A 21,078-nucleotide genomic window follows, 5' to 3' on the forward strand; every position below is an offset into this window, starting at 1 on the left:
ATGACAGCACATAGGTGCATGTATTGTACATGGCATTACATACACTTATTACAGGTTATCAGACTGGGCTGTGTGTCCTGGTTACCAGGACTAAGGTATGCTTAGCAAGTATCAACATTGCTGCAATATAACAGCTAAGCTAATTTGTACACTAGTAAGCACTGCCTACACTGTGTAAGTGCCTGCATGTTTACCCATAGCTTAGCACCACTTAGCTTGACACAAACCCATGCAAATGCGCTTAAAGCTGCTCAAAACTGCCTTACCCACTCTGTATCTGACAGCCCTTGTTCTGCCCAGCAACAAAATGAACAGCCCTTTCAGGTCTTGAACCCAGGACACTTTACACTGAAGTCATAAACCTTAACCACTATGCCATGACCACTTTGAAGACTTCTGTTGTTTTACCAATATAGCTGTCAATACACATATTGAGTAGTACTGAACATTTGCCTGTAGTTCCTAAATTGTGTAATCCTTGTTATTAATATGACCGTTGCATCACATATGTTGTTTTATCAAAATGTGCACATAGCAGATGCATACGGTGAGATACATGTGGGAGGGTATACACAACCGTAATGCTTACTCATGACAGGAATATGGTCATATACATATAATAGGTCTATTTATGTCTACATTTACACACACGTATACTTATACATATGTCTGTATATACATCTGTATAGTGCTACATATATATGGCCATGTGTACATCTCTTTGTATATCTGTCTATATATATATATATATAAATAACTTCCATTAACAGGCCCCAAATCTGAAATTTTATCAGTCAAACTACAGATTAATGACAACAAAGCTATCTATATAATTTGCATGTATCTTCCCCCTGGTAATAATACCCTAATCTTAGAAAACTTACTCAGTTCTCTTACTAACCTACTACCCCAAGAAACCATTATACTTGGTGATTTTAACATTGATTGGAATACCTGTATAGCCCAAAAACCTACTAACCATATTAATCTCTATGGTTACTCTCAATTGATTACAACTACAACTAGAATCCATAAACCTAACATGAAAGAAACAATTCTAGATTGGATTCTAATAAATAATACCCCTAACAACTATACTCCTGGGACGCTTCCTGATAGTATTAGTGATCATATTCTTACTTATGTTATCAGACAAAAAATTGTGCATTCCTAATAAGCATAAACTAAAAACATGCCGCTCAAAAAGATTTTTCAACCCTGATAACTTCCTTAATGAATTACAAGCATGTGACTGGTCACCTTTATCAAACCTAGAACTTAATGAAGCAGTTTCTTATTTTAACACTAAATTTCTGCAGATCCTTGACTATCACGCTCCTTTTCACACCACCAGGATAAGAGCCAAAACTGCCCCGTGGCTATCTAAGCTAACAAAAGAAAGAATGATCTTGAGAAATAAAATCTGGGCTAAATGGAGAGCTACAAAATCTCCAGCTGATCATCTCCTATATAAACAATTAAGAAATACTACCAAGAAATACACTCTTAGCGATAAAAAGGAATTTTATATTCATCTTCAAAATACTACTCAAAATACCCCACAAAAATTTTGGTCAGGCATTAATAAACTTCTAAAACCTGGGCATTCTCCTACTCCTGCTCCTACAGGATTAAACCCTAACTCCTCTATACAAATCCCAGACGCCTTTAATAACTACTTTACAGAAACTATTCTTACCCTAGCCAACTCCCTACCAACACCCATAGCCTCCCCACATAATAACTCAACAGCCTCTACTAATGCCTTTCAAATCCAACCTGTCTCATCATCAATCATATATAAGCTTTAAAGCCTTGCACTCCATCTGCAGACAAACTCCCATCCGAATTCTTACAAATAGCTGCAAAAGCTATTTATCTCCCAATATCTATACTGATAAACAGAACCATCTCTGAAAAGAAAATCCCTACCATTTGGAAAATTTCTCATATAATTCCCCTTCATAAAGGTGGCCCTTCCTCTGAAATATCCAACTATCGCTCTATTGCCTTACTCTCCCCATTAGCGAAGATAATGGAAAGGTGCATACACAAACAATTTCTTGACTACCTTCTTCAAAACAAACTTCTAGCCGACTGTCAACATGGTTTTAGGCCACACCACAGTACTACAACTGCCCTACTTTCCTTTGCTGACTCTATCAATAAAAATCGTAATATTAACCATTTCTCTGCTGCACTATTTATATACCTATCAAAAGCCTTTGATATGGTTAACCATAACATACTTCTTGAAAAACTGAACAACCTTCCTCTAAGCTCACACTCTTTACAGTGGTTTAGAAGCTATCTCGAGAACAGGCAACAAGCAGTGCTTTGGGAAAATAACCTATCATCCTTACTCCCTGTAAATATCGGAGTTCCACAAGGCTCTATCCTTGGACCCCTTCTTTTCTCATTATTTATCAATGATCTTTATCTGAATGTGCCACAAGCAACCTGCATCCAATATGCAGATGACTCAACTTTGATCTGCTCAGATACAGATATTCCCTCTCCAGTCCATCACCCAAACAACCTTCCATAATGTTGAAATATGGTTTATGCAGCACTGCCTCCTCCTTAACCCCAAAAAACAAAGCTACTGCTCTTTACTCCCACAAATAAATCTCCTACACCTTTCTTTACTATCTCCTCTAATAATGCCACCTGTATAAACCCTGAAAAAACTACTCAGCTATTAGGTGTAACCATTGATAACCATCTGAACTTTGAGGAACAAATTAACACTTCTATTAAAGCTGTTAATAAAAAATTGGGACACTCTATAGAATTAGATCCTTCCTGAACCCAGCAGCCAGGAAAACTATTGCACAAACCCACCTACTTTCCACCCTTTTTTATGCTTCAACTATATTTACCACTCTCTCTAAAAATAACATCAACAAACTCTCTACCTGTTATAATAGTATAGCCAGATTCATTAATGCTACACCCTTCAGAACTCACCATTGTCACAACCTTAAACAACTAAACTGGCTAGAACTAAATAACCACCTATTGTATCAACAATTACTCATCATTCATAAAGCCCTTCATTTCCCCGAAAATACTCCCAGCCTAGCATACCTCATTTCTCCATACAAGAACCTAACCACACTTCGTTCTGCAAATAAGTTCCTTGTATCCATAACTAAATCATACAATAAAGCTGGAGATGCTATATTTTCTAATTCCATTGGTAAAATATGGAATCAACTCCCTGAGAATATAACTAGTCTTGGGTCTACCTCTCTATTCAAAAAACAAATCAAAGAACATCTTATTTCACATTGGCTATGTCCCTGTACCAATCCCGACTGAAACATATTCTAAATACATCTTCTCACTAAGCCCCTACCTGATGCCTCTCTGGAGATGAGATTTAATCTTTAGTTATGCCTTAAATTATTCTATCCTTAGTTTTTTTTTTTTTTATATCCTACTATGTTACTAGTAGAACTAGACTTGTACATTTTAAATTTGTTTGTTATTCTCTCTTGAAATGTAAGACTGATAAGTTTCTGAAATGTTATTGCCTTGCCACTCTTGTACCATTTAGAAATCTATGTAGAAAATCTTTGATGTATTGTTAAATATTTTTGCTTTATTTATATTCATCACTGTAATTTTAACTGTACTGGAGCTTTTCTCCCCAGGCCTCTACTGTAAACGGATATATATCCAGCTAGACTAGCCCGGTCAACAAATGTAAAATAAAATAAATAAATAAAATAAATATATAAATATATATATATATATATATATATATATATATATATATATATATATATATATACATACGTATATGTATATATACATATGTGTATATATAGATATACATATATGTATATATAGATATATGTGTATATAGCTATATATGTATGCACATTCTATGTGTACAGATATGCCTAGTTATGTTGGTATATATATACAGATATCTGTAACTATATGTGCATACATATCTATTCTGATATACCTACTGCTGTCAATATATATGTAGATATCCATACATATATGTGCATATGTATCACTATCTGTATATATGCAAACATATATTGCTCTGCATATGTAAATATCTGGGTGTGTATATGTATATCTATGTACATATACATACCTATCTATATATGTTGATATGTATATGTGTAAATATTTATATAAATATCTGGATAATTATATATACATATATTTTCACCATATGTCCTGAACATGGAGTGTAGCCCTACCTCAACCCCTATATTCCCAACTTCGTAGTGCAAGGGGATGTCAGGTATGTATAGCAGGTATATTAGTAGACTATTGCTACTGTAATAGGGATTGTCTTTGCAGGCATGGTGTGTGTGGGAGGTCACATCTGCTTTTTACATGTGCACCATTGGCTACTGACAGACATCCTAAGGACATCATAGTACAGTACTGCTGCTAGCACATAATGCTCCTGTGGACTACAGAAGAGATATTGGCCAATCTATGTGGACATTCTGACACACTCTGGACAGTCCAGAGGTATACACAGAACCCCTTAGTGCAAAACATGTGGACCAAGCCTGACAATGCGGATGTTAACAGCCATGTAGATGGGTATAACACATAACAACTGGTATACATTTGCCCCCATAGGTTATGCATTCACACACCTTGTATATCCTGACACATAATAACCACTGGTACAGAGGTGCCATGGCCACATACGACCCACTAGATATTGACATACATCTGTACAGCATCCCACTGCTCTGTCTGACATACATGACTGTTAAGGGAGGCCCAGCAGCAGTACATCTGGCAAGTATCTGGACATGACATCTCACTGGTTAAGTACAATAAGCTGCTAGGCATGTAACAAAGCACTGTGCAGGCTACAGGCAAACTGGCTCAACACTGGCCTACATCTCTTAAGGGGGAATACACATGTACCTGCATATATAGCAGGCTCTACAGGCATGTCACAGCACAGAGTAAGATACACCTGTGTGAAGCTGCATAACCACAACCAATGTGAACACAGCCACATATGGTAAGCTAGCATAATATTACAGTATATGGCCTATCTGTTCAACACCATCCTCATATGTGCCACTCACACACTAACCCTACATATACTGGGCCGCTACACAGTGTGGTCCAATGCCTGTTTGTGGTATGGGACATGTGTGTATGGCCTTGCAAACATGTAAGCCAATATGGTAACATACAGTGGAGCAGCATGTAACATCAGATAGGACGGTTCCAAGAACAATGACATCTACCACAGTTTGTACACAGGCCAAAGTACATATTAACAATACACACACTGTCGACATTCACCATAGGAACACATACCTCAGTACTGTGTACACAACCACAGAATGTCCAGGTTATGTCATCAGTCATAACCCCTACTGTACATAACATGTAGCAGTCTGATATCTCACTGGCTTGTTATCAGATATGATGTCACTAATTATGGTGTACAGCACATATGCACCTCTTAATGCATGACATATGTACAAGGGTTGACAGAGTTGTGACTGGAAGCACATACACAGGGCCAATATTGACATGTTGCTGTGATAACCTCACACATTTACTGTTGTAACAGGGTTTGTTTCAACATATGTCCTATGAAGGATATGAAGTCAGTAACTGTCACAGCTTTCACCATCTCAAACTGCAATCCTCACACTACCTTCTGCAGTTCACAGATAGATGCTCTGTGGTAACACATGAAACCAAAGGCACCACACACTGCCCAGTCTGCAGATGACCCTACAGATGGGGATTCCTCATAAACATAGCACTGACATGGCAGGTATTAAAACATGTAGGACACCCATATCCACACATACCGTGTTAAACCAACATTACTCCAAATGCAGTATAGCAGCACTTACAGTCTGTAGTCAGGTCAGTCACACCCCCCTCCTGTGTGTTGCCCTGTTTCCACAGTGTATGTTGTTAGAGGCAAATCCCCAATCCATCTGAGATGCTGTTTGCCAAACAACAGATCAAATTCCTGCTCACAGTGAATGAAAAGGCCCAACACCAACATGATGTTCCTAGATACTGGAGTGTGTTTCCATGCAATTGGTTATGTGAATGTTACCACAGCTGTTCCACATGCAATCAGCTAGGGGAGGGTTGCAATTCGTGCAGAGACAGTCAGCTGATCATGAGCATCACTTAAAATACACATGCTGCTGCCTAAGCAAAGCAGGTGTAGGTCTCCACATCCACCAGAGAGGGAGTGAGAGGGGCAGACAGAAGCAAAGACAAGTCAGGGAGGGGTGGGAAAGTAAAACTTAAGCATGTTTGTGTCATACACCTACCAGCACAGGGCATCAAACCCCTGATGACTATGTAGTGCTATCACATTTCTATGAAGTTATTGGATGTGCCACATAGGTTATATGTTGAGGAGCCCTCAGAATGTATATGTGATGGTGAGTGACATCTGCAACAGGGATATGGTAGCTATACTGTAGGTGTAGTATACATGTCTGCCTGCATGAACAGGTGCCAGTGTCAACACAGCCACATTCTCACAGGTATGCACACACATTGACACACTTGGCAGGGCCAGGAATACAACTCAACACTAGTGAGATTGCCGCAACACATTACTGTGCAGGTATCCCATGCACCACAGGAGTCATACGGGGTTATATGGGCAAAGGGTATGGGGAGGTGTCTGACATCAGACAGCATGCTTCAGTATGCCAATGGGGGTTGTAGTGAGTGTGAATGTGATCATACGCAACATACAACAAACACACACACACACACACACACACACACACACACACACACACACACACACACTGTGCCAGCACTGACATGCATGGGTGCATTGCTTCATGGGTGTGTGGTGGTTGACTGTGCCAGATGGCTATCAGGACTAGGTAATGGGTATACCTTGGCATCAGGCCACATGACAATGGTGTGCATTGTGGCTCAGGGGTGTAGTTTATGGATTTGCCCACACAGGTGAGTACTGTATTCACCATCCAGTCACCTGGGTGACTATTGCGTGTGGCCCATGCTGTGCATTGCTTGCCATGTATGTGTTCCTTAGTCCATGACAGGGAAGGTGTCTGGGATGTGCACACCTCCCACATGCATGTACAGTGACATGTGGAACTTTACCTGGGGTGTCTGGCCCATGTTGTGTACACAGTATCATGAACAGCAGGTTTACCCTGCACCTACAGTGATAGCATGCTAATGGCATTCCCTGGTGTCAGTGGCATCTGTCCATACAGGGCATGTTTTCAGGCATGGTATGTCCTTTGTGGATCACATTTGATGGCACCACAGGTGTTGCAGGTGTCCAGTGGGGAACATGGGGAAGGTGCTCTGTCTGCATGTATGTGCCTATTGGACAGATGGACAGGGTACCATGCCCTCTGTAGCCCACTGCAATCACTCCATAGTTACTATCAGTGGGCAATCGAGCAAAAAGGCAAAGCACAAAAAACTAGTGAAAAAATGTCAAGAGTCTGTAAGCCCAAGTAATCCACGAAGTTCTTGAACGCAATTTTATTTTTAGACCAAAAAGCGTTTTCGCTACTGAAATAAACAGTAGCTTCTTCAGAAAGACAAGAAAAACCTTTTTGCGCCAAAAGTTTTTTAAAACTAAAAGAGGTGTGTCGAATGACATCACTTCCTGAAATACGCGCAATTTAGAGTAAAGCCCAACAACAAACAAATGTTAAAACATGCATTCAAAATTACAAATATTATAAAAATTCTATAAAAATTCTTAAAAAAATATTATTATAAGTCCTAAGGCAACTGTTGAAACAATTCAGCTAGCCTCTAATTTTACTTATAAATTATTAAAAATATATTATTTGATCAGAACTTTTTATAAAAAACTTTTTATAAAAAACTTTTTATAAAACTTAGTCAAAGAATAAAATTATCTCATGTAACTTTTTACTTTCAATACAGCAGAAATATTACAATTCTCATTCAGGGCAAGAACATTGAAGGCATCTAATTTAATCTGCCACTCAAGTTCACGTGTTTCTAAAAAAAGAGAAACAGGTCCATCCCTAAACCCAGGGGAGAGATGGTCAATACCCATAAATTGAAAGTTATGGCCAGGGTTGTGAACAATATGTTTGGCTAGGGCATTCTCAATTTTTTTCATTCCTGATGGCATAGAAATGTTGGTAAATACGTTCACGTAATTTTTGGTCTGTTTTACCTACGTAGAATGCCCTACAGCAACTACACAAAGCAATATAGATGACAGATCTAGTTTCACAGTTGATCCTATGATGGATCAAATACTTTCTATTACGGACAATAAATTATTGTCCCGTCTTAATAGTATGACACCAGTTACAGGTACCACATGTAAAAGACCCTTTGTGTCTACAGAGCAAGTTAGAGTCTGTATTGTTTTGCATGAGTTCCTTTAAGTTGTTACCTCTTCTGTATACCAGTTTTGGCCAAAGACCCAATTTACTTACAAGAAAAGAGTCATTACTAATAAAATGCCAATTTTTGCAAATAATAGTCCAGATATACCTCAATTTTATAGATATTTCCTTTCCAAAAACTCCTGTAATGTTTGGGATCCCCAAAATTCATAAGGACCTACATAATCCACCAATGAGAGCTATCGTGGATGGTAGATCCTCTATGACTTACCCCTGTGCTAGACTCATTGATAAGATTTTGGTTAAATACATCACAAATCTTCCTGAGGTGTGTAAAGATTCTTGGTCCTTTTTGAAAAATATTAGTATTATTGAATTTGACCAATCTGATAACTTTCTCACCATCGATGTTGTAGATCTCTATACCTCCATTCCTCATTTGGAAGCTATTGAATGGATTGGAGAGTTATTAAGGGAGATCAAAGCCACACAGAAAGATATTGACGTTGTTACAGAATTGTTGGATATTGTTTTAAGTTCTAACTTTTTCATTTTCGATAAACATTTCTACCTGCAAAAACAAGGGGCGGCAATGGGATCACCATGTGGGGCCAGTGTGGCCAATTTTTTTATGGCTTACTGGGAGAGGAAGTTTGTTTTGGCTTGTCCAGAATTTAAACATCATATTAAAATGTATACACGCTTCCTTGATGACATTTTTATATTGTTCCATGGTGGTGCCCCTGAAGCTCAAGACTTGGTGAACTACATGAATAACACCACGACTTTTCTTAAGTTCACCCACCAATTTTTAGGTTATGAAATTGATTATCTAGATGTCAAATTGGTTAAAGGCACAGAAGGTGAGAAATTAACATCGTCCGTTTTTAGGAAGCCCACTTTCTGTAATTCTCTCTTGCATTTCTCTAGTTCCCACCCCTTCAAACAGAAACGAGCTATAGTAAAAGGCCTTTTTGTCAGAGGAGTACGTATGTGTAGTACATATAGTTCCTTTCAAAAAGAATGTGATTTCTTGAAAGAACTTTTTACAAACAGAGGTTACTCACATACCATGGTTGATGAGATTATTGAGGAGATCTCGTTAAAAAGAGCTACTGTTTTTTTTAAACCTCTCCTCTACCAAAATAGGAATCCAACAGATGTTGCGGTTACTAGTTCCATCTTTCCCAATATGGTAGAGTCTGGTGAGCCAATGGGTATTAGCCCTGTTTCTTTCAGTAAAGAAAAGTTTCAAACAAGTTTCATCACTACATTTAATATTGAATCGAGGTATATCTTGACTATTATTTGCAAAAATTGGCATTTTATTAGTAATGACTCTTTTCTTGTAAGTAAATTGGGTCTTTGGCCAAAACTGGTATACAGAAGAGGTAACAACTTAAAGGAACTCATGCAAAACAATACAGACTCTAACTTGCTCTGTAGACACAAAGGGTCTTTTACATGTGGTACCTGTAACTGGTGTCATACTATTAAGACGGGACAATCATTTATTGTCCGTAATAGAAAGTATTTGATCCATCATAGGATCAACTGTGAAACTAGATCTGTCATCTATATTGCTTTGTGTAGTTGCTGTAGGGCATTCTACGTAGGTAAAACGGACCGAAAATTACGTGAACGTATTTACCAACATTTCTATGACATCAGGAATGAAAAAATTGAGAATGCCCTAGCCAAACATATTGTTCACAACCCTGGCCATAACTTTCAATTTATGGGTATTGACCATCTCTCCCCTGGGTTTAAGGGTGGACCCGTTTCTCTTTTTTTAGAAACACGTGAACTTGAGTGGCAGATTAAATTAGATGCCTTCAATGTTCCGGGCCTGAATGAGAATTGTAATATTTCTGCTGTATTGAAAGTAAAAAGTTACATGAGATAATTTTATTCTTTGACTAAGTTTTATAAAAAGTTTTTTATAAAAAGTTTTTTATAAAAAGTTCTGATCAAATAATATATTTTTAATAATTTATAAGTAAAATTAGAGGCTAGCTGAATTGTTTCAACAGTTGCCTTAGGACTTATAATAATAATTTTTTAAGAATTTTTATAGAATTTTTATAATATTTGTAATTTTGAATGCATGTTTTAACATTTGTTTGTTGTTGGGCTTTACTCTAAATTGTGCGTATTTCAGAAAGTGATGTCATTCGACACACCTCTTTTAGTTTTTCTTGTCTTTCTGAAGAAGCTACTGTTTATTTCAGTAGCGAAAATGCTTTTTGGTCTAAAAATAAAATTGCGTTCAAGAACTTCGTGGATTACTTGAGTTTACAGACTCTTGACATTTTTTCATCAGTGGGCAATATGCAGTGTACTCACCAACATAGTGGCTGATTCCTAGGCAAGTGTGTGTGTATATGAGATATGGGTTGAAAGTGTTCTCTGGGTGATACTGGGGTTGCTAACTTTGATGTCACATGTATGGGTATGGATTTGCACCACAGCCTCTCGGCTATTTCACATCTGTTATCCCTGTACAGTGGACATTGTAATATATACTGGGGCCACCATATAAGAAATTTGCAAAACCTGCTCCACATTGAGCACAGTTATTACACACTCACAACCACCTCCACACAGGATATGAGTTACAAACACAGACACACACACCTGTCATGAACTCTTACCTAACTGGTTTATTACACTACAGGACTACGCAGTTATAATACATGCCACAGAGATTACTGGAGTACTCCTTCCCCAAAGGTGTATTTCACATTGGATGACATCAGCAGGATTGCCAAAGTAGGGCATTTGAATTGTAGTGAGTGTGGCTAGGCTAAAATGCAATGCTCCCTACACAGACATTAAAACACACACAAAACATCTACAACTGACATGTGTGGGTATAGAATGCCTAACAGAGGTCTATATCACACTATAGCATGAAGCTGTTATAGGACACACCATGGGGATTACTGGAGATCCCCTTCCCCGAAGGTGTATTTCACAGTGAATGACATCAGCAGGATTGCCAAAGTAGGGCATTTGAATTGTAGTGAGTGTGGCTAGGCTAAAATGCATTGTTCCCTACACAGACATTGAAACACACACAAAACATTCACAAGTGACATGTGTGGGTATAGAACCCCTAACAGGGGTCTATATCACTATAGCATGATGCTGTCATAGGATGCATCACAGGGATTGCTGAAGTTCCCCTTCCCCAAAGGTGTATTTCACAGTGAATGACATCAGCAGGATTGCCAAAGAAGGGCATTTGAAATGTTCTGAGTGTGACTAGCCTAAAATGCATTGCTTCCTACACAGACATTGAAACACACACAAAACATCCACAACCAACATGTGCGGGTAAACCCCTAACAGACGTCTATATCACACTACAGCATGATGCTGTTATAGGACACACCACAGGGATTGCTGGAGTTCCCCTTCACCAAAGGTGTATTTCACAGTGAATGACATCAGCAGGATTGCCAAAGTAGGGCATTTGAAATGTACTGAGTGTGACTAGCCTAAAATGTATTGCTCCCTACACAGACATTGAAACAAACACAATAAATCCAGAATTACCATGGGTGGGAACAGAACCCTACCAGAGTTCAATATCACACTACAGCAGTACACAGTCATGGCACATGCTACGGAGATTACTGGGCTACATCCTTCCCAGAGGTGTATTTCTAGGTGGATGACATCAGCAGCCTTGCCAAAGTAGAGCATTTTAATTGTAGGGAATGTGACTACCCTAAAAACATTGCTCTCTACACAGATTCAGACACACACACACAAACACACACACACACTTGCAAAGTCTGGGATTAGAGTTCCTACCTTACTAATTTACCACACTACAGCAGTACACAGTTATAGGACACACTACAGAGATTACTGGGCTACAACATTCCCAGAGGTGTATTTCTAGGTGAATGACATCAGCAGCCTTGCCAACGTAGAGCATTTCAATTGTAGGGAGTGTGACTACCCTAAAAAGCATTGCTCTCTACACAGACAGACACACACAGACACACACACACACACACACACACACACACACACACACACACACACACACACACACACACACACACACACACACACACACACACACACACACACACACACACACTTGCAAAGTCTAGGATTAGAACTCTTACCTAACTATTTTATCACACTACAGCAGTACGAAGTTATGGCACGCGCTACAGAGATTACTGGGCTGCAACTTCCCAGAGATGTATTTCTAAGTGGATGACATCAGCAGCCTTACCAAAGTACAGCATTTCAATTGTAGGGAGTGTGACTAACCTAAAAAGTATTGCTGTCTACACAGACAGAAACACGCACACACTTGCAAAGTCTGGGATTAGAACTCCTACCTAGCTATTTTTATCACACTACAGCAGTACACATTTATGGCACATGCTACAGAGATTACTGGGCTGCACCCTTCCTAGAGATGTATTTCTAGGTGGATGACATCAGCAGCCTTACCAAAGTAGAGCATTTCAATTGATCTCTACACAGACACACACACACACACACACACACACACACACACACACACACACACACACACACACACACACACACACACGCACGCACACACACACATACACACACACACACACACAAACACACATATTCACACACATACACACACACACACACAGTTACCATGTCTAGGACTGGAACTCCTACCTAACTAGTTTATCACACTACAGCAGTACGCAGTTATGGGACATGCCACAGAGATTACTGGGCTGCAACTCTCCCAAAGGTGTATTTCACAGTGGATGACCTCAGCAAGCTTGTCATAGTAGGGCTATGGGGAAGGCAGTGTGTGCATGGGCCATAACCCATTCATCTAGAGGTTGACACACTACATGCGGACACACACAGGGTCATATTTCACAGGTACGTGTATACAGCTGCTAGAGGGCTACTTCCTTGTACAGTCATGTTGCATAGCTAGCACATGCACCACATAGTCTGTAATGCTGACAGATACCGGTGGCTAGTATCTGTAGTGAGTGACATCTGAACCTCATGTGGTTGTGGCCCTTTGGCTGTGTACTGGGTGGGACAGGCCTGGATGGCTCCTTTCCACAGTCACCCTCTTCCACACATCTATGTATGTCTACCTTTGGCTTATTATAATGTGTTGTCCTTACATATATGTCTGCATTCCTATCCACTGTGTGTGCAAAGCATGAGTGGTGCATACTGAGGAGTGTCTGCACTAACATCTGCGACTGCCAGATATGTCTGGTCCACTGGTGTTTGCAGACATGGCCTTCATGTGTTTAAGTGTGTGAACATGCCCAGTAGGACCTTTCAGTATGTTGTTGACTGACATTGCCTTTATTTCTTTATGCGTGAGCATGCCCAGTATGCCCATCTGTATTGAATGTGTGGATCGAGTCCAGGTAATTTGTACTGTAGTGCTGACACACATACAGGTAGCATGCTGTTTCTGCAGGGTATCCGTCGATCATTTGGAATTGAGTGTTATTACATTTCTGCATAGGATGGGTGGCACACCTGACTATTTCTATATTTCTACACAGGACTGGGGGCACACCTGACTGTTATTACATTACTATATAGGATGGGGGGCACAGCTGACTATTTCTACATTTCTACATAGGATTGGGGGGGACACCTGACTGTTATTACATTACTACATAGGATGGGGGGCACACCTGACTATTTCTACATTTCTACATAGGATTGGGGGACACACCTGACTGTTATTACATTACTACATAAGATGGGGGGCACACCTGACTATTTCTAAATTTCTACACAGGATTGGGGGGGGCACACCTGACTGTTATTACATTACTACGTAGGATGGGGGGCACACCTGACTATTTCTACATTTCTACACAGGATTGGGGGGTACACCTGACTGTTATTACATTACTACGTAGAATGTGGGGCACACCTGACTGTTTCTACATTGCTACACAGGATTGGGGGAGCACACCTGACTGTTATTGCATTACTACATAGGATGGGGGGGCACACCTGACACTTTTGCTATGACTGTACTGGTATTTCAGGTACTCCATTTCATTCTGTATTCTTACCTGTCATGCTGACTAGAGGCATACCAGTGTACTACAGATCTTAGCTTTGGTTACCCTACATATTAGTGTCTGACTTCCTACCCTTCAGAACTAACATCCCACTGCCTGACCTGCTGTAGTCTGTGTGTGTATGCTTGGGGGGGTGGTTACCCATTGGCATCATTCAGAGGCCATAGCACAGGGTCTGTTTGGGTTTGTCTACACCTGTCCTGCTTGCTGAGTCTATTGTTGGGTATGTCAACCTCCCTGACTGTCATGTGTGAGTCATATGGACACACATGTCGCCCAGCACATTTCCTGCAGTGGGTTTTGTCACCCTGTGTAGTACTGGCTACTATGGTGACTCCAGTATGTATTACATATGTCATGGTGCCACTATGGATGTCTACTTTCTGCTGCCATAACATTCAGCCACCCAATTCCCTTGCATGTTCACATCCATACCATAGATACAGATAATGACATATTCTACTCCATTTGGCAATTTGTAGGTTGATTGACTTACCTTGTGGGTGTGCCAGGATTGAGAATTGTGCTGGAGGGTGCCATTGTCAGATGCACATAGTATACTCCCTATACATGATTGAGCACAGGTAGTGTCATGTTTGGCATCCCTTTTACTGTATGTGCAAGTCAGAGAGGGGTGTCATTCCCTGGGTCTCTACTGTGTCAGTGTATGTGCTATGAGTTGTCTCTTTGCCGCAGCCTCGGCATACTGGGCACACCTCCATCTGCCTACTGGGGCAGGCTCAGGTTGTTCCTCCTCCAAGTCACTCTGTGCCTGTGCAGGCCTTGGCATTGGTGGGGGGCTGTTTGGCCCTGTATTCTATTTTAACATTTTAACATTATAATATTTTTTAGGTTTCATTATAATATTTTTTAGGTTTCTTTATTATGATGTACATGTAATATATATTTATATTTTTATGACACTAGTATAATGCATAACCAATTCTAATGCATATTCTAGTTTTTTATTTTTTTGATTTTGAAACTTGGATGATTTGACAAACACTTTTAAAATGTTTAATGGAGAGCTATTACTTTAATTAAATTGGCGCCTTTTTTTCAAGTAAATTGTATTTAAACAGGACAATTATGTAGCTATCTGGTTCTGATGAAGACTGTGATTCATGCAGTTGAAAGCGCTTAACCTGTGGATGTATTTGGTGGAAGTATTCTTCGTAATAAAATCTGTGGATGTAAACTGTGCAGTTCTTATCGCTACATATTTTCTTCGTTATCCTGGTTATCGCTACATATTTTCATCGTTATCCAGTTTGTTGTTCGAGCTGAGTGGGGAGTTGCCCAAGTCTGCACCAGACCTCTACATTCTTTTTGTTGCAGTTGTGGGTTACATTGTTGCTTTTTTGTGCATGTTGGGGTATTGGTAATTGGGATTCAAGTACCCTAAGCAATACATCATTTACCAGCATGTTGGTATATCCAGTGTGTGCCACTACCATCACAAGCTTAGTACCTCCCATACATCATCTTGTGGTGTTGGTTAATGGGATGCATCCAGGTGTCTCCTGGAACACTGGACATCTGCTCATGATGCAAGGGAGTTAAAAATGAAGTCTGCATAGGTCTCCTTAAATTGCACAGCTACAGATTTCTTACATTGGTGTGCTACAGTACCACAATAGCATAGCATTCTCTACATATTATGTTAAATAAGGTCTAGTTAACCTCAAAAACATAGCTTGTGCTAGAGTATAAGTAAATACTTTGTTTCCAGGTATGTCAAACAACAGAATACCCCTGTACACCAAGCAGGGTTACTTGTAAATGAGATGCATTCAGTTATCCCCAACAGCACACATCATGCAGAGATGCTGGAAATGAAATCCACAAGAAGTTTAGCAACTCCTGCACACCATGCATGTGGATGCATGGTATGCATAACTACCCACGAAAACCGAGCTTTCTCTGTAGCGCGGTGCTGGCACACATCGTTTGCTTAGATAGGATTAGGACCCCCGACACAGAAACAAAGTTATTTGTTATACAGACAGGTAATAATGGAACAGATCAATAACTTTTAGGAACCAGCATGGACATTTCAACAAATGGTTTAATACTTTGTTATTTTCTTTTGTAGAACCCTGAACGAGAAGTTAGAAAGGTGATGAAGTTTCTGGAAAAGAACCTGCCAGACCATATTAACAGTAAGATTATTCAGCACACGTCATTCTCTGCAATGAAGGAAAACCCCATGGCTAACTACAGTACTATGCCTCCTGCTTTCTTTGACCAAAGTTCTATCTCATTCATGAGAAAAGGTAAGTGACATATGTCATGATCAATGACTGATATAGGTACTAGAGACTGCAGTTGTTGCCCCAGCTTTCCTTCTTATATCATCCATGCAGCTTTTTGATCCTGCACCCTAACCAACTCCTCCACCCACCAATATGAGAGGAGACCACAATCTACTTAATCCATTTTCCATAACCGGCACCTCCAGCTACTTGGCTCACTTTTCAAACTCAGGTCACAGGCAGCATATCCAGAGCTATATAGTGAAGCTGAAATGGCTTAAATTCCTACTTAGAGGACAAGATCACTTCTGTGCTCTGTTCCACAGGAGCATTAGCAATCAGCATGGGTTCTATTCCCACTAGAGTGCTTTTAGTACACTAGCAAAATCCTAAGCAATACTTTAGGAATGCCAGCTCATAACAGACTATGTCATTCCTCAAGGTCTTATTATCATAAACTCTTAGGTTTTATTATTAAGCTTATTGCTTCGAAGAAGCTTGCATCCCATTAGTACATGTAGACATTTTCATTTTTCCACATACATTTCCATGTTGTTTTTCAATACTTTAATTTAGGAAGTTAACTGTATGTTAAGCAGTAATTTAATCCAATGTTTTGATAGTCATTAGGTATTAAATCTACCCAAGTTTTTTCATTTATTTTCATTTTAAGAAATAAGTTACTGGATCTTGAGCTGGTTCTTCTTGCTGTATATTCTAGGTGCATGTTTTATAGAATTGGTTAAGACACAAATTATATGATAAACTTGGGTTCTTTCTAAGTAGCCTGTATGGCATGGGGAATAAAGACAATTCTTGTAGTCTGTCAGGGTTACTCTGGTTTTCTAGCCCCTCTATTGTCTTTGTAAGGCATCACTGAGCTTTCTTGGAGAGAGGCAGATAGTTTGCTTTTAAGCTATGGCATGAGACATTGGGTCTGATTACAAATGATTTGCTCTTAGTGAAACTGACCACTTGCACTGAGAGCAGGCTGAGAGTAGGTCTTTTTCAATTTGACCACTAGTGTAAGCCTGTTTATTAATAGGCATTACACCAAAGTAATTCACTTACACTGAGAGCAAGTCTTTCAGAATTGGGACAGACTTACACTGAGAGCAGCTCTTTTGGAATCTGGCCCATTATATGATAGAATTTGGGCAATCAAAGATGTCCACAGGGGAAGAATGACTTCTTGCAATCTTTGAGTTATACCCTCTGAGTATGAGGAGTGAAACAGAGTCAGCCTTCCTGACTTTGGTTGCACCAAACTACTCAGAGCTTAATTTCTAGCATGTAACAAATATTAGTTCATTTAATTTATTGTCTACTTTTAGTGGCTGACTATTAATGTTGTAATCAAAGCATATGTTTTTCCTAAATGTGACAATTCTCTGTTTAATGGCAATGAGAATCAGATTGTCATTATTGCTTTAAGTGGTAATTTTTCTTTAACCTGTATTTTTTCCATTCTTAGCGAAAGTAACTATATTTTCCAACTTGCAGTCATCTGTAGTTTTCCACCCACAGTTCACCATCTGTACTTATAGCCAATAAAAATAAATTAAATAAAAGTGGGTCCAACACTGAGCAATGAGGGACTCTAATGAACACTTCAATAACCTTAGAAAGTCAGTCTGGTATTCTTCTACTTTGAGTTCTCTTCTTCAGCTTTATTTAATCATTCAACTAAATACATGTTTATACCGAGCTGAAAAGGCTCATATATGTGTACTTATAATGTCTTTATGGGCAGTAAAACTTGTACTGGCCATGGGACCTTGCTTATATCTGCTTGGTCTCCTGCGGGAGGGTAGGATACCAAGGACAAAGTAAAACAGCAGCGTTTAAGCCCTTTCAGCACCTTTTTACACACTGCAGTGTTTATCTGTCCTAAAACAAAGAACTGAAATTTACATTTAATGACCTTCTGTCTGTGATCATTTAACACTAACCAGACAAGATTTCCAGCTGCAGCTATTGGAATCGGAGGAGCACAATAGGATGGACTTCAGTTAAAGGGCTTAATCACTATTGTTTTATAATGTCTTTATGGAGATTAATAAAGGATTGGGCTATGTACCTTCTCACTATTATCACTGTAAAAAGTACGTATTAATGATAACATTGCTATTTGTATAGTTATAATAGCTTTTATTGTTCACAAAATATTTATAATTGTTTATCTCATGCTTTTTAATCATATTTTTGGGGGGGAAATGCTCTGGAATGCAAAATATGTGTAGAGTGCTAGAGGTGAGACATTCAACACCATACAGGTGTTAATGAGTTAACCACTGACCATGTTCGAAAGGTAAATTAAGCAAGAACAGGAACTTGTGCAGGGTCTATATTAGGAGAACGAAAACCTGACTGAGCGAATCCCAGTTCAGCAATACAGAAAGACCGAAAACCTTTAATATCGAACCCGAGAAACTAAACAGGTAAAACACGTAAACTCTCACTAAGTGTTTTATGTGGGGGGCAAGCCCCTCTGCACCCCCACATGGGGACTGTGCCCCCCACACCCATACTACTTAAATATACCAACTCTGACATCGCACTACATTGAAGTAAAGGGACAAATTCCCTACGGTGATCTCCATTCATTCTTGCGATATTAGTGTTTTCTGCTCTTTCTGTGTCGCTCAACTGGGATTCGCACAGTTGGGTTTTCATTTTCCTAATATAGACCCACTTGTTGTGCATAATCTGTCAGCCATGATCCAGGTCTTGCAGCAGGCACAATGGACAAACAGTGGTAGATTGCAATTGTTATGATTAAAATCGGGTACATTTCCTATTATCAGATTACTTTTGCAAGGTCTAAGTATGTAGCATATGAAATCAGTCCAAAACATATAACCAGATTACCAGTAAAAGCACAGAGGGATAAAGGACTAACTATGGCTCAGCCAACCTGAGTTCAATTATTTTTTATGCTGTGATTATCATTTCATCTGTTATGTTGGAGGATGCTGTGATTATCATTTCATATATGACGTTGAGGGATGCTGTGATTATCATTTCATATATCACGTAGGGGGAGGCTGATTATCATTTCATATATCATGCTGGGGGATGCTCTGATTATCATTTCATATATTATGTTGGGGGATGCTGTGATTATCATTTCATATATTACATTGGGGAATGCTGTGATTATCATTTCATATAGTATGTTGGGGGATGCTCTGATTATCATTTCATATATTACATTGGGGGATGCTGTGATTATCATTTTATATATTACGTTGGGGGGGTGCTGTGATTATCATTTCATATATCACGTTGGGGGATGCAGTGATTATCATTTCATATACTACGTTGGGGGATGCTGTGATTATCATTTCATATATTATGTTGGAGGATGCTGTGACTATCATTTCATACATTATGTTGGGGGATGCTGTGATTATCATTTCATATATTACATTGGGGGATGCTGTGACTATCATTTCATATAGTATGTTGGGGGATGATCTGATTATCATTTCATATATTACATTGGGGAATGCTGTGATTATCATTTTATATATTACGTTGAGGGGTGCTGTGATTATCATTTCATATATCAAGTTGGGGGATGCAGCGATTATCATTTCATATATTACGTTGGGGGATGCTGTGATTATCATTTCATATATTATGTTGGAGGATGCTGTGATTATCATTTCATATACTATGTTGGGGCATGCTGTGATTATCATTTCATATATTATGTTGGTGGATGCTGTGATTATCATTTCATATATTATGTTGGGGGAATGCTGTGATTATCATTTCATATATTACGTTGGGGGATGCTGTGATTATCATTTCATATATTACATTGGGGGGTGCTGTGATTATCATTTCATATAATACGTTGGGGGATGCTGTGATTATCATTTCATATATTACGATGTGGGATGCTGTGATTATCATTTCATATATTATGTTGGAGGATGCTGTGATTATCATTTCATATATTATGTGGGGGATGCTGTGATTATCATTTCATATATTACGTTGGGGGATGCTGTGACTATCATTTCACATATTATGTTGGGGGATGCTGTAATTAATATTTCATATATTACGTTGGGGGATGCTCTGATTATCATTTCATATATTACGTTGGGGGATGCTGTAATTATCATTTCATATATTATGTTGGGGGATGCTGTAATTATCACTTTATATATCACGTTGGGGGATGCTCTGATTATCATTTCATATATTACATTGGGGGAAGCTGTGATTATCATTTCATATATTATGTTGGGAGATGCTGTGATTATCATTTCATATATTACATTGGGGGATGCTGTGATTATCATTTCATATATTATGTTGGGGATGCTGTGATTATGATTTCATATA

The 21,078-nt window shown here is 39.1% G+C and overlaps 1 protein-coding gene across 1 annotated transcript in view; it reads left to right on the plus strand.

Annotated features, from left to right (window-relative positions):
* The window catches only part of LOC122813763 (sulfotransferase 1C1-like), a 244,763-nt gene that overhangs the window by 183,152 nt on the left and 40,533 nt on the right, over positions 1 to 21,078 (plus strand). Inside the window, exon 6 of the mRNA XM_044086254.1 lies at positions 16,557 to 16,737. Within this exon, the coding sequence (XP_043942189.1) occupies positions 16,557 to 16,737 (181 nt within the window). The remainder of the gene's footprint in view (positions 1 to 16,556; positions 16,738 to 21,078) is intronic.

The sequence above is a fragment of the Protopterus annectens genome, chromosome 10.part0 (assembly GCF_019279795.1).
Source record: "Protopterus annectens isolate FY-2018-M chromosome 10.part0, PAN1.0, whole genome shotgun sequence".
Classification (NCBI taxonomy): domain Eukaryota; kingdom Metazoa; phylum Chordata; order Ceratodontiformes; family Protopteridae; genus Protopterus; species Protopterus annectens.